Here is a 15,818-nt window from a genome sequence, read left to right as displayed (position 1 = left end):
TCCTTCAATAAGATGCTGACTGCAAGGTTAAGTTTCTTACAGGAGGCCCAGCCTCACGTGTAAAATCAGGCCTGCCGGGTGGCAGATGCATCCTGACACCAGTGCACAGGCATGTAGTTAATTGCACCCAAAATGCCAGGAGGATGTTTCCCTTCAGTTCCTCTTACACCGATCCAGGTCATCAACATTGCTGAATGTGTACAAGTTGCTCTCTTTAATAACTGCAATCAGATGCACTGTGGAATTAGACACCCAGATAGAAACACACAAGGAAAAATCATACGGAAATCTAACATTTCGTAAAGGAAACCGACGGTCAATTTACCAACACACCCTATTTCAGAAACTGGAGCAGGACAAGCTACCGCAGAGCAAATACCTAAAGGGCTGGCTCATTTCACACGTGCCTGCCTGTATGCTCAGCCTGACATCCGAATCTCTGCTTAGCGCTCCCTTCTCAGGAGGAGGGAGGTGGGACACGGCAGGGCCTTCTCGGTTGTGGCATCCCAGCTGCGTGGAATGCCATCCCAAGGGAGGCCCACCTGACCCAATCACCACTCGGCTTTCAACAAGCAGGGGAAAGCTAGCTTTTCTGGAAGGCTTTTGCAGAGGATTAACATCCACCCACTGCTGGACTGCTTGTCCTTTTTAGGATTTAGGAGCTTCTTCCTGATGCTCCTAGATTTTGTAGGATGGCTTTGCCAAGTCTTTTGGAAAATATTTTACGCCGCTTTAAAGTGCCTGCAAGCCGCCTTAGAGGGCTGGCGTATTAACTGCCGTCATTAAAAATAAATAAGTGCAATGTTCAACAGGCGGAAGATCCATTTCCAGCTGAAAGCATGTGGAAGACATCGAGCGCTTGAGGAGATGACTCCTCCAGGCCAAGGAGACAGGATGTTTAATCAGATCCTTGGCCCTGGCGTGTGAATCGGTTCAAGCAGAGACAGCAGCTGTTGTGGTGGGGGGAACCCACCACGGTCATGAGCCTGGCATCTAAGGAGGGGGATTTAAGCCGGCTTTAACCCTGTGCCACGGTCCCTACAAAAATGCGGCCTCCTCATTTACCTCAGCCGGGAAGCTGCCATCATCGATGGAATTCTCTGCCCCGTGATGTGGGGATGGCCACCAGCTTGGATAGCTTTAAAAGGAGCTAAAAGAAATTCACGGTCTCTACTCATCTTCATGGCTATAGACTATCCACAGGCTTAGAGGCAGAATGTTTTTGAATCCCAGTTGAAAGGGAGCAAGAGCCAGTGTGGTGTAGTGGTTAGAGTGCTGGACTAGGACTGGGGAGACCCGAGTTCAAATCCCCATTCAGCCACAAAACTAGCTGGGTGACTCTGGGCCAGTCACTTCTCTCTCAGCCTAGCCTACTTCACAGGGTTGTTGTGAAAGAGAAACTCAAGTATGTAGTACAGCACTGGGCTCCTTGGAGGAAGAGCGGGATAGAAATGTAAAAATAGAAAAAATAATAAAATAAAGAGCAGGAGAGAGGGCATGCCTTCCTCTCTTGCCTAGGGGCTTCCTCATTATTTCCTCGTCAGTATAGTGGTAAGTATCTCCGCCTGTCACACGAGAGAGCGGGGTTCAATTCCCCGACGGGGAGGTTGTACTCTTTGGAGAGGAGAGCTGGTCTGGTGGCAGCAAGCATGGCTTGTCCCCTTAGCTAAGCTGGGTCTGCCCTGGTTGCATATGAAAGGGAGACTAGAAGTGTTAGCACTGTCAGATATTCCCCTCAGGGGATGGAGCCACTCTGGGAAGATCAGAAGGTTCCAAGTTCCCTGCCTGGCAGCATCTCCAAGATAGGGCCGAGAGAGATTCCTGCCTGCAACCTTGAAGAAGCCGCCACTGCCAGTCTGGGTAGACAATACTGAGCTAGACGGACCAATGGTCTGACTCAGTATATGGCAGCTTCTTATGTTCCCAGAAACATCTGGTTGGCAATGCAAGAAGAGAGAGGCCCCTCTGCAGCAGACCCAATCCTGACTGGCCTCTCTGTCCTGTCCCCACCCTGGACAACTGCAACTTTGATTTAAACAAAAAACAAAAAAACAGGGGTTCCTCCCCACCTGCGGCACCCCAGATGTTGCTGAACTACAACTCCCATCATCCCCAGCCACAATAAACCTAGCTGGGGGTGATGGGAGTTGTAGTTCAGCAACAACATCTGGCGTGCCACTGGTTGGGAGGAACCCCTGTTTTAAAAGAACAAATCCAAAGCAGAAGCACCAATGACATGTTCAAGTGGGGTCCCAGGGGATTGAGGTGGCAGAATGGTTTATACCACTCCAGGCTGTGGGTGGGGGAATCCCACTTCTGGACGCTCTTCCGCACGTTAAGCCACAAAGTCGAGCACCTCAAGGGGAAAGGCGGTGCGTCAGCCCACTCCCTGCGGTGCTAGTTTTCTACTGGCGGGGAAATCTTCATTCCTCCAGAGACTGCTTCCCTTGAACCAGTCGGAAGTTGTGTGGCCCTCCTGACTTTACCACCGTGCTCTCCTGCTTGCGTCGAGCGGGTCCAAGGCGCTTGGAACGGGATCCAAGAGCTGTTTGAAATGAACCGGGAGGAGAGCTCATCACTGGCAGTGGCTTCCCACTTCCTCCAGAGACAGAGGCTCCGGTTCTGCCATTTCTACAACGGAAGAGGAAAGCGCATGCCAAGAGAAGCACCCATCTGAGTCACGAGGTGGAGACGGAGGCCATTCATCCATCAGCACTCTCGGTCTGGAGATGGGGATGGAGGAAAAGTGTGGTTTGCCATTAGGCAGAGGGTTCCACTATTCTCCTTTCTGCTTGCAACTGGAGATGAGCCAGAGGATGTCTCATTTCTGCCTAATGGGCCATTCCACTACTTAGCTAAAGCAACGCACCAGCAGCGCAACTCAGGCACTGTCCACTTCTGAAAAAGCAATTCATAAGTCTCTAAAATAAATAACAAACAGGGGCTGGAAATATATCCTCCCCCCAAATCAAGGGGCTCTTACACCCTAGTACAGGGGTCCCCCAACAAGGGGAGCTAGTACCCCAGGGTAGCCCTAACCCAGGGGTACTTGAAGGGCTTCCATGGGGTACTCCGAGCTCCAAGGGCAGCCACACCATTTATTCCCCATCTGAGGATCGCCGACTTGAAGCTGACATGCCCTCAGCAATGCGTCTGCTGCAGAAGGCGAGAGGGAGAGGGAAAAAGAGGGCAAAGACCCTCTTTGTTTTCCTAGCTGTCCATGGCTTCCTCAAAAGTCTTCTCCAGCACCAAGGTTCAAATGCGTCAATCCTTTTTCTATCTTGCCTCTTCAAAGTCTAGCTTTCGCATCCACTAATGTTACCCCGCAATTTTAGAGGGCTTCCTGGGTTTCATTGCTTGAACTTTCCTCACAGTGTAATCTACACAAAAAGACTTTGCCTGGTCAATGACAGGCCATGCATGTGTGTGTGTGTGTGTGTATATATATATATATATATCTGTGTATATATATCTCTGTGTGTGTGTGTATATGTGTGTGTGTGTGTATATATATATATATATATATATATATATATATATATATATATATATATATATTCATATATACTCTCTCTCTCTCCCTCCCCCCCCCCATGGGGTACATGAGCTGAAGGTTTGCAACAGTAGGACGACACTTTTTTAAAAAAAGTGTACCCCTATTCCTAATAAACATGCAGGGGGCCAAAGAATTAACTCAGTTAATAATCCATCCTTCAAGAACCCTGCCCTGGCATTGCCACTAAAGCTACAGAGCAGACACACATCCTCTCTTGAATATTATCAGAGCTTTTTGTCCAAAGGGTTCTCAGCAACTTGTTTTCCAATCGGAGCTTTTTCTGCCAGGCACGGTTCTCTTGCCCACCAACAGCCGCTCCTGGGATACGGCTTCATTTCCCCTCTTCTCCAAAGTTGACCAGGGAAAGGGAAGTGACTCAGAAACACTGAGTTGTAGTCACGAAGCCAGGGAGTAATTGCATGTTTTGAGACCGACTGGTATTTCTGGTTCAGGGATGGCACATGCATATCCAGGCTTCCTCGTTGCAAGGACTACTTATTTTAGAATGAGCTCATTTCCCCTCTGACACCTGCTCACATCTGGGCGAAAAGGGAACGGATGAAACCACAAATGAACCAGGAGGGTTTGAGGTTTGGTTTCATTTCCATTTCCGTGCAAGCTTCTCAGAGAATACAAGCAAGCAGCCAATCAGCACCGAGGAAAAGCCCCTCTAGAAAGACCTTGCCAAACCTCTTAGTTAGTCTGTACATAAGAAGCTGCTACCTGCTGAAACAGACCCTTGGACCCATCTAGTTCATTATTGTCGGCACTGGCTGGCAGCAACCTTCCGGGGTTTCAGATGGGTCTCCCGCAGCCCTACCTGGAGACGTTGCCAGGAATGGAACCTGGGATCTTGTACGTGAAAAACAGATGCTGTACCACTGAGCTACAAGCCAGCCTACGATGAAGATGCCTTCTTCCGAGGAGGCAGACCATTGGTCCAGCTCAGTTTGGTCCCGCTCTCCATGCAGGCCGAGAGAGGTTTTCCCCAGACATGATCCCTGGGACTTGCCAGGGGTCGAATCTTGGACACGCAGCAAACACAGCTGAGCTGCATCCCCTCCCTGATTGTCCTCCAGGACCTGTATCCCAGCTCAGACCACAGACACCTGTGTGGCAAAGAGGGATGCCAGAAGCACAAATGACCCCCTGCATATGGCTGGGTTTGCAGCTTTGGTTCAGGCCCCCCTTCATATCCCGCCCAGACAGGAGTTGCTCTAGCCCAGCGTTCTTCATGGGGACACAGGAAGCTGCCGTATACCGAGTCAGACCATTCGTCCTTCTAGCTCAGTATTGCCTGCCCAGACTGGCAGCAGCTTCTCCGAGGTTGCAGGCAGGAGTCTCTCTCAGCCCTGTCTTGGAGATGCCGCCAGGGAGGGAACCTGGAGCCTTCTGCAGGCAAGCAGGCAGATGCTCTTCAGCAGAAAAACAGAATTTCCTATGGCACATATTGACTTGTCTGCTTCCATATGGTTCTACTCACTAGTTCAGAACTTCAGCTGAGATCCTGCTTCATGTTACCACCATCGGAAGGGCAGCGGGTGGGTCTTTCCAGCTCCACTCCCAGCCTCAGAGGCACGATGCCTCTGAATCCCAGTTGCAGGGGAGCCACAGCAGGAGAGAGGGCTTGCACATAACTCTTGCCTGTGGGCTTCTCAGAGGCATCTGGTGGGCCACTGTGTGAAACAGGATGCCGGACCAGATGGGCCTCCTTGGGCCTGATCCAGCACGGCTGCTCTTATATTCTTATGTTATGTTCAAGACAGGATCTTTTTTCAGCCATGATGTCCAGGTGGTGCCATGGGGTGGAAGTCACTGACTGGTGACTCTCTGCATCTAAGTCCAATTTAAAGGGCTGGTCATTTTCATGAAAGCAGGAGTCCTTTTTATTTATAACACGTCTACCCTTTCTGTGGCAAACCTTCAGTTCAGGTATCCCACAGGGATTTTCAGAGAGGGAGTGAGAGAGTGCACATACACACACAGATACACACACACACGTAAAATGGGCTTGCAGTTTGCCAGGATTCTTCCTGCACCGCAAAATGGCCATGCACTCTCCCTTCACTCGTTGCTAGCTGATAGGCAGAAGAGTTTGTGTGTTTAGAAAAAAATGTATTTATATGACCAGCACTTAAGCGCTCTCGTGTTTTTCGATTTCTTGAGCCATTTTCAAGAAAATCCAACGCAGACTGAAATGCACTGAACTTATTTGTTGCTTCATAATTCAACGAAAGCCCGGGCTTTCTGTCTTGAAAGGGAAACTGCCAAAGGTTTGTTGGAAGGTATCATTCCCCATGCTTTGCCAATGAGATTTTTTTCTGCATTTTCCGGCAAATTAATACATATTCCCAGAGTTTCTGATAGTCTGGGCAAGGTCTGGAACCTACCTGTGAAAATGTTTCTATCTTTCATGGTTGGTCTGGGTGTGAACGTCAGTGAGTGAATGAGTGAGACCCAAGCAGCTATATATTTATTTGTGTGTGTGTGTGTGTGTCTGTGTGTGTGTGTCTGTGTGTGTCTGTGTGTCTGACACACAAACATTTAGATGTTACAGATATGAGATGGGCTACTCCAGTCACTGGCTCACATCCAGACTAAGTTACTCATGAGTACTCCCATTGAAATTAATGAGATAAATTTGTCTCAATAAATGACAAGAGGAATATTCAGTCAGGTTGAGGGGAGGGGTTTGCTGAGCTTCAGCATGTAGCCAACCAATCAGAAGCAGAGGAAGAGGGTCATCACCCTCTTCGCCTTCCCTCCCCTGACACATCGCTGAGGACACATTGGCTTCAAGGCAACAATCCTCAGATGGGGAACAAATAGCGTGGCTGCAGTGTGGGGAGGCAGGAGGGCTCCGAATGCCCCCGAGGAGCCCCTCAAGTACCCCTGGGGTACAAGCACCCCTGTTAGGAACCCCTGCTTTAAAGCACAGACTCTGCAACAGGTTTTTGGCTAGGAGCTGTCCTTTGTGCTGATAAGAACCACCCCTTTTCTGTCACCAAATACATAGAAGCTAATCCCCCCCATACACACACACACCCCACACACCAAAAGCATTCTTCATCTCTAGGCCTGTGGGTCAACAACTAATTTTTCTAGAAGAAAATCTGTGAAGCAAGTAGACGGGATTGCTGCCAGGGACGTCCACTTCTACAAGGCCGGGGACTTTCGAGGTCTCACATTTTGTGCAGGTTGCATCGGGCAAGCCGACCCATTCTCCCCCACAAGGTAACAGAAGCTTGCCCCACAGGGCCCTGAGATCATTCAGGCATTACCGTGCTTCTGCACAGCTTCTGATCCTTTCACTGGGGGCTGGGCTAGCATTATTTCCTGCTGGGTTCTGCTTCAAGATCATAAACGGCTCATTCTTACATCAACAAAATACATACCTATAATTCTTTACAAGGTTCCAGAAACTGTCCTGGCTTCCTCAAGCAGGGTGACGAATTCCAAATGCCGGGACGTCAGGGGAGCAGGATTTGGGGCGTGTGTGTGGCAGCTGAAATGCCATTTCAGCGTTATTTGCTGCTACTTTAACCTTCAGAGAGCTTCCTCTCTCCAAGTGATTCCATATCTTCTCTCCCTAGGACTTAACTCAGGGCTATAAAACTTTCTGTTCACTTCACTTGCTGCATTTATTTAAGAGATAAGCCCTTTGCAGGCACATGGGGACAGTTTTTCCACACAATTCCCAAATCTCTCTCGATTAAAGCTAAAAAAAGGGGGGTGGGCAAAGGCATCCTGCTTTACTTAGGAGTAGAAAGTATTTCAACAACTGTTCAGCTCTTTAAAGATAAGAGCCCAATTCAGAGAGTACGCTATATGGGTGTACAGATGTCTGTACACTTGTACATGTGTTTGTGTGAATGACTGGACCTGTGTTCATTTTAAAAGTAAACCTGGATACAGGCCCTTCAAATGCATGGTACAGACAGGAAGTGTACTTTTGCACCTGTGTTCAATATAATGTGTGAATATCTGTACCTGTGTAAGCAATACACTCATTGTACGAGGGTTGAACATAACGTGTGAATGGGCCTAAACACATATTAGGAAGTAAGTCTCACTGAACTCAGTGCTTGTTATGCATAGGGTGAAGCTGGAATCCAGCATGGTGTAGTGGTTAGAATGCTGGACTAGGACTGGGGAGACCCGAGTTCAAATCCCCATTCAGCCATGAAACTAGCTGGGTGACTCTGGGCCAGTCACTTCTCTCTCAGCCTAACCTACTTCACAGGGGTGTTGTGAAAGAGAAACTCAAGTGTGCAGTACACCGCTCTGGGCTCCTTGAAGGAAGAGCGGGATAGAAATGTAAAAATCATCATCATCATCATCATCATCCTACGGACACTTACAGAGGAGAAATTGCTACTGAAATGAGAGGGCCTTACCTCCAAGTAAGCAAGTTTAGGATTCTTATCCAAACTTGCTAACTAACTTAGAGTACAAGGAGGATATCATCTATAGGGAATTTCTCACACTTGAGATTTCCCCAGATATTGTGCTTTCCCCCACAACATTTTTAAAACTGCAAGAAAGCCACATACTTGATCACAGCTTTTGGCTGGCTATTTAGGTCAGGGCTGAGTGGATCAGGATCCACTGGTGGATCTCCAAGAGATCTGCAGTAGAACTGTAGGGGAGTCTAACACTCAGTAGCTTAAAACCAGCATATGAAATAGCAAGTTTAAAATTCTCCGACCTAGTTGCCCTGTGCTGCTCACCTGTGAAACAGGAATTTTCATTCCTTGACTTGCACCTGGTCTTTGTGTAGATCTGCTGGCCCATTAGGGAATTATGTGTCTGAACTCCTGATCTGTAGTAACTCAGCTGCAAGCTTGCATATGAAGGTCATCCCAGCATATAGATCATAGGGTGCAGGAAGTAGTTTTTAATATTGTTTTAGTTGCCTTTAACTGTGTTTTAACTGATTTTATTGTTGGGTTTGTTTGTTTTTTTTAACTTGTCTGTAAACCCGCAGGAAATGTTTATATCAGGCAGCATATAGGGCAGACAGCTTTGCCCCTGATCCACCATTTTGCAACTGGCTCCAGTTGGTGGGCCTAAGAGTGCTAGTAAACTAAGGGATCGAGGAGAAAGGATGTAACCAGCTTCCAGCTGTGCTAGCTTTCTACTTGCGAGGAATTCTTACAGACAGGCGCATTCAAAGACGTGACCCCTCCGCCTGCAATCTGAAGCACTACAGTCCATTCTGCAGCCTCAGGATCATACCCAACTGTTGTTGCAAAGTGCTTTAATTGTTGTAAATGTTCGGCCTGGTTCTCCAGGTTTTTTTAACGGTTGGAATGTTTTAATTGTTCATTAGTTTTATGCTGTTTTTATAGTTTTAATTTTAACGGTTAATTGATTTTAATTGTTTTTATTTTGATGTAAACCGCCCTGAGCCATTTTGGGAAGGGCAGTATATAAAACAAACAAACAAACAAACATCACAACCTCATCCTGTTGTATGTGTCAAGCAAGCCAAAGCATTTGCACAGAATCTGCTAAAACGTAAAGTGTGCACGCAATATAGATTTTTCTCATTTGCATGAAAAACAGGGCAATTCTTTTCTTTTTTTTTAACTAGCTAATCAAAGAGAGCTAACTTAATTTAAAAAAAATCTGTGTCACCCACTTCATCAAGTCAAGGCTATACAGTTTCAGAAGCACATCGGTTAACCAGGCCCAGTTACCAACTTCTGCCGAACTTTTTACCTCTCCTGTTTGTGTGCCAAGCTGGATTCACTAGACAAGGTGTTTCCCATCCTTGGGTCTCCTGATGTTGTTGGACTACAACTGCCATCACCCCCAACCACAATGGCCAAAGACTGCGGGTGATGGGAGTTGTAGTCTACAACATCTGGAGACCCAGGTTTGGAAAACCCCTACACCTGATCAACAATGAAGCACAGAGATCTGTTTTTAGGACTATGATATTTATAAGTGTGAGAGAGAGAGAGTGAGGACAAGAAAAACAGAACCTACAGGCCCCCTACAAAACTCCCAGGCTCATTTTTAGCCTGGCAAGATGAAATCTGTTTTAAGGAGGGCCTCTTCCCACTTCCTGACACCCTCCCTATTCCCCTCCAGGCCGAAACGCACAGTCAGCAGGCTGCCAAAATGGGACTGCCAAAACCATTGTGTAAGCAGGTATAAAGGTGAGCTACATTAAAAACAGTCACGTTCGGCAGTGCGTCCCTTCAGCGCTTGCAGAAGTTCAGAAGGCAATAAGTATGAGAGGCTGGGGGAAGCAGAGGTATTTTGAAAAAGATTCAGAATTAACCTCCCTCTAAAATCAGTATTGAAAGCAAGCAAGATTCAGAGTTTTGAAGGTTTTCTAGGAAGGGGAAGTAAAAAAAGGTGCTTCAATTCTATTCTAAGGATGCTGCAGAAAGAGGTGGGGGCAGTGTTGGATTTTCAAAAAGAGAGGGTTCAGGCCTGCATGGTGTCTGTGCCTTCATTTTATTTGTTGACTGAATCAACAACCAACTTTCCAGAAGCAAAAACCATAGGCAGCTCATTATAACAAAATCACAGACATCACAAAGAGCAATAAAACAAAAACAAAATTCTGCTCTGTTCGAGTAGATAATCCAAACTAGATCTCCTGGGGCAGGGAGTTCCCCATGCCAAGTGTATGAGAACAGGCTGTCTTTGGTAATGGAAAAATCCTCTGTACATGCTTGGAGGCACTTCACTCGATTCCATTTTATTTTCCTCTCTGTTTCTTTAAAGGGACATGGCCATATAGGAAGAGAGGTCGATCTACAAGTTCAAGACTAACAGTACTCATAAAAGATTCCAAAAGACACAGCCATGCTAGTTTAATACATCTACCAAAGAAGATTCTTTGAGAGACTTGGAGACTAACAGACTATTAGAGCAGAAATCCTTGTGGAATTCAACCACTGGAGGTGTAGGAGAATTATGATGGAGAGGCCACAAAAGCTGTTGCTATAATGACTCTATTCCTCTTCAAAGGTGCCACAAAATTTTTGTAATTATTTTCTTAAACTTGTACTGCTGGCAGAATAGGCCTAGATGTTTATTTTTGGAGAAAAACAAGACCCACCCATGCCCTAAACATACAGGAGAACATAATCCAGCCCTACCAATGAACAAAGTTTATTCAACACACACATGGACAGATGCATCACACAACCCAAGCATAGAATAAATGGACACGTTTCTACACCTGAGTTTACCCCATTCTAATTCCAGGGAAGAGACCCTCACTCACACACCCCTTCTAGCTTTCATCAGCAAAAGAACCAAGACCAAGAGAGTCCCCAGTCAACCACAAATCTGTGGCCAGCAAGCAGTGTTCCCCCTCCCCACTCTGGGATTTGAGACCCTACTCCAAAACGCACACAAGTGCACACACCCAATGCACGTCTGCCACCTGTTTCAAAGATCACCTCCCCTCAAGGTCCAGAGATTGGATGAGAGGGCAGTCACTGATCAGATTTTATTAAATAAATAAAGATTTGGGGTTTGGGAGCTGAAAGCATCCTGTCCCTACTCCAAAAACACAGAACACTGGTAAACAAATACATATAGGAAATTCCTCTTTTCGTCATATATTCTCCAGAGCATTGCCTGCAACCTTTTAACCCAGACGTGAGCACAAATTATCTGCCCATCCTATCCCCCAGAATACTTCCCTCCTTTTCCTTGTGCCCTCCCGAACAGAACCTGCTCTGCTTCCTCCCCACAGGAGCAGGAGTGTCTCTCATTTCTCCCCCACCCAATCTCTCTTTCCTTCTCCCTTCCTTGGCTCTGATCAAACTCATCCCACCCCCCAGTGATGCACTGATGACCCCACCCCGCAAAACACCCGCTTTTCCTCCCCTGCTCAGACCCCAGGCATGCTCCACTTCCTAGCCAGGTGGAGGGGGTGTCTTGCCAGTTAGCAATTTCACAATCCCTAGGTATCCCCCCCCCCCGAGAGCTCTGCTGTATCTCCCCCACACACCAGTGCATGGTCTGATTAACAGCAATACTGATGAGGATCTGGGGTGGGGGGGGGGGCGTTTGATAAGCCGCTCCCCACCCCCAGCGGAGGCAGAAGGTGCCTGCAGTAGGTCAGACAGAGCCGGGGCCAGCGGGCGGGCGACTGATTTCTGCAAGGGGGGGAGGCGGGGTCGCCCGTGCAGGAATTAGGGCAGCAGAGCAGCATGCATGGGGTCAAACGGAAGGGGGGGGGAGCGAAAGCGCCTGCAATGCATGCCTAGGAGAGGATCGGAGGCGGGGGCATGGGCATGGTGGGCATGCCCCCCCCGCCTCCTCGGCTTGCCATTTCGCCAACCTGTCCCTGCCAGCCCAGAGCCCCTGAGTGGGCGCACCCCCCCCCGCCCGCCCCGGCCGCAACGTTGCCTCCTTGCCTGGTTCTTGTCAAACTGCTCCCTCTCCGCCTCCAAGCTGTGCCCGCTCCGGCGGCTCAGCACCCGCGCAGGCACGTTCTTGATGGTGTTCATCTTGCGATGCTGCTGCTGCTGCTGCTAGACAGGAGCCCCGCACAGGAGGGAAGCCGATGATCCGATGGTGACCCTGGCTGGCTGGCTGGCTGCTCCTCTCTCCCTCTTGCTTCTTCTTCCTCCTCCTCCTCGCTTGCTCCTCTGCCACCAGCAGCGCCAGCGCGGCCTGGGAGACTCTCAGCCACCCATCCCCGGGAAATATTGCAAAAGAGCTCGGGCCAGGCAAGCGCACGAGGGCGCCCCCAGCGGGCGGACCCGGAGACTGCTGGCGGCGGCGGCGGCACCTCCCTTTGCACACGCCTCCCCGGGCCCGGAGCCGGACGCAGCCATTCGCGGGGCAGAGGGGGGCTCCCCGCCCACTTGCCAGCCAGCCAGCCAATCCTGGCTCTCCCTCTGGCCTTCTCCTCCCTCCCTCCCTTGCACGCCCGCCTGCCTGCCGCCTCGCGCCCCTCCAGGCTCTCATTCACATTTCACAGCTCAAAGGTTCGGGACGCTTCCTCGGCCCAAGCAGTCCCTGCACGCAGCAGCAGCAGCAGCAGCGGGGTGGCCAGGCGGGCAAATTAACACGCAGGCAGGCACACCCGGGGAGGGGCACATTTCCCCCTTCACCAACCCTCTCTACACTCCTGCACGGCCTTTTTGCAAGGTGGGGAGGTCTGGGGCAGGAGAGAATCAGCTTTCTTCCCATGGCACTGGAACTCAGGGTCACGCAAATACGTTCAAGACAAAAGCAAAGGTCCCTCCATCACCACACACACACACACACACACAGAGTCACGTGTGTCATTGGTTCACGGAAGTCTCTTGGACACAAATCTTTGCCAACTGCCCAGGACCAGCCTGGAGTCTCCAGGTCGCGGCAGTATCAATCACAGCAGGCTAGCAAGGTCGAAGTTGGTGGTGGTTGTTTTTTTACCCTGGATATAAATTGGGGCGGGCTAAACTCGATGACACACAGTTAAAAAACCTGAATCCTGTCTGAAGTGCTCCCTGATAGCTTACAGGGACTTCAGGGTACATCTGGCCAATACCATGTAAAGGCACCCATAGGCGTATCTAGGGAAAACAGCGTCTAGGGCAAGCACTGAAATTGCGCCCCCCGTCCAAACATCTGACACCCATCTTTCAAATAACTTTACCATAATATCAGCTCAAAAATACAAGTCAAGCTCGTTAATCTTTTAATCTTTCAAAAATTATTTAGCAGTGGATGTAGCCAGACCAAAAAATGCTGGAAAACTACAAATTTCAGCATGCTGGGGCTCATGAAATATCCAAATACTATGTAGAGGTGTACTTGGAAAACTGAACAGAAGTGCCTGTCTAATTCTCTACTATGCATCTACTAGCATCACTATTACATAAGCTTTAGAAATAAATCAAGAATTTGGCTTTTCCCAGATACTCTGAAAATAATTAAAGGATATGCAGAGTAAACTGTATCACTGCTTGGAATATATTCTAATATTTCAGAAAGACAGTTAAAATGAGAGAAAGAGAGGAAGAAACTCCCAGTGGGCCTTAATATTAAGGATTTCACACTGATTCAAAGACAAACTCACCATTACTAGCCATATTATTAAGATATCACATTTAACTCACTTATCACAAGAAGCAAAGTAAGAGCAAATGAATACAATCCTAGCTCATAAGCTTCAGCTCAGTATTCAGAAGCCCTGATTCTCTGTACATAGTGCCAAACTAAGTATGTGTACAGTGACTTATATTATATTAATTTTTTAAAAACATTTTTACCTGTAGCCCCTTTGGGGGGCTTCCTAAAGGCCGTGGGGGGGGGGTCTGCAAAGGTTCTCCCTCCCCATGCTGGCCTCTAGGGCCTCGCAGGTAGCATTTGAGTGTGTGTGGTGGCCATTTTTTAAAATAAATTTTGTTTTTTAAAAATGGCCACTGAAAACAAAATGGCCACCATGCGTGCTCAAATGGCCTCCGCAAGGCCTGGCATGGCCTAGGGCCTCACAGAGGCCATTTGAGCATGCACGGTGGCCATTTTGTTTTCAGCGGCCATTTTAAAAAATTATAATTTTAAAAAATGGCGTCCCCCTTCAAGAGGCACCCGGGGCATGTGCCCTGCCCGCCCTGCCCTAGATACACCCCTGAAGGCACCCCCTCCATTCCAGAGGAGAAGCGAGCTAAAAGCCCTGTGTGAAAAACGCCCAGGTGACTCTTAAAAGCAACCCTGGAGAGTTTAAATGGCTTGATATTGTGAACCCTCCAGAAATATCTTCAGAGTTGGCCACCCTACATAGAACTGAAATAATCACCCCATTCCCCTCACCTTCTTCTGTGGTCTCCCTTGTATCTGTTTCCAGACTGTAAAGCCCCTTGGGGCAAGGACCTATCCTCTCATTACTTGTAAATCATCTTCTATCTTCTATATATATCATTCTCTAAGGTGTACCGTGGCTGATCCTGTGTGTGGCAGCTGTTTATTATTTATTTGTTTAAAATATTTATACCCCACTCCTCCACCCTACTGCTCGGGGTGGCTCACAACAATAAAATAGATACAGTATACAATAAAAGTAATAAAACTAACCAAACTGAGTAAACAAGTTAAAAGTCAGGTTAAAAACCACAATTAGTATGAAGTTCAAATTTAAAAAATATTTTAAAGGCTAAAAACCGAGAGTTATAAAAAACAGTGCCAATGGCTACTAGTATTGATTGCTGTAGGATACCTCTAGGCTCAGAGGCAGGATGCCTCTCAATCCCAGTTGCAAAGGAGCAACAGCAGGAGAGAGGGCATGCCTTCAGCTCCTGCTTGTGGGCTTCCCAGAGGCATCTGGTGGGCCACTTTGGGAAACAGGATGCTGGATTGAAAGGCCTTGGGCCTGATCCAGCAGGGCTGTGCTTATGTTATTCAACTGAAGCTGTAGTTGCAGATCAGAGTTAGCTCTCCTGATTTACTTGTGGCCCTTGTGACTGAATTTCTGCATTGCGGGGAAGTAGCCATTTCCCCATCCCACCTGACGAAGCGTCCTGTGCGGCTTTACACATTTGTGGGTGTATCCACCAACAGGAGGCCAAGGTCTCCTTTGGCACTCAAAGGCAGTAGATCAGAGGGCAAGATGAATGGAATGTATTGTTATTCCCCCCTGGCTGGCTCCCATGTGTGGAATTCAAAAATTGTTTCAGTGACTTTTTAAATACAGCCCAATCCTCTTAGGCTGCTAATTGATCTTGGTAAAGTTTAAAGTGGAGACTGCCAAACGGAAGCTCGCAGGGGGTAGGCAATTAACACAGAAACATGTTTAACTGGACCAAGTCCCGCTGAGGGTCAAGCTTGAAATATATTTGATTTGTTTACCTGTTCTGCCCTTTCCTAAGAATTCAAGGTGAGCAGCCACATAGCCTGGGGCTGGTTCGCACATGTGAGCGGGAGCACTGGATGACTTCATATCAAACACCACAGACTGAACTTTCCTATTGGTTCAGATGCCACCAAGCCCATTCAGGGCAAGTCACCAAGCAACAGGAATGGACAGGCATGTGAGAGGTTCCAAGTTCCTTCTCTCCCTGGCAGCATCTCCAAGATAAGGCTGAAAGAGACTCCTGCCTGCAACCTTGGAGAAGCAGCCGCCAATCTGTGAAGACAATACTGAGCTAGATAGACCAATGGTCTGACTCAGTAGATGGCAGCTTCCTATCTTCCTAATTTAAATCCCATTGAATTCACTGGGACGTAGTCATGATTCACTTAATCTGAATCCTGCCCTATGTATTTAAACTTTTATTATTGTTTCTACCCTGCTTTT

At 48.1% G+C, this 15,818-nt stretch overlaps 1 protein-coding gene across 3 annotated transcripts in view; it reads right to left on the bottom strand.

Annotated features, from left to right (window-relative positions):
• HIP1R (huntingtin interacting protein 1 related) overlaps positions 1-15,818 on the bottom strand; it is a 59,029-nt gene that overhangs the window by 41,044 nt on the left and 2,167 nt on the right. The window contains exon 1 of one of the 3 annotated variants that reach the window (XM_053280294.1): positions 11,950-12,313. The exons of the other annotated variants lie outside the window; for them this stretch is intronic. Coding sequence (XP_053136269.1) covers positions 11,950-12,042 — 93 coding nt within the window. The 5' untranslated portion in view covers positions 12,043-12,313. Of the gene's footprint in view, positions 1-11,949; positions 12,314-15,818 lie in introns of those variants that run through there. 3 annotated transcript variants of the gene reach the window in all.

The sequence above is a fragment of the Hemicordylus capensis genome, chromosome 15 (genome assembly GCF_027244095.1).
Source record: "Hemicordylus capensis ecotype Gifberg chromosome 15, rHemCap1.1.pri, whole genome shotgun sequence".
Classification (NCBI taxonomy): domain Eukaryota; kingdom Metazoa; phylum Chordata; class Lepidosauria; order Squamata; family Cordylidae; genus Hemicordylus; species Hemicordylus capensis.
This window is presented reverse-complemented; position numbering and strand designations above follow the sequence as displayed.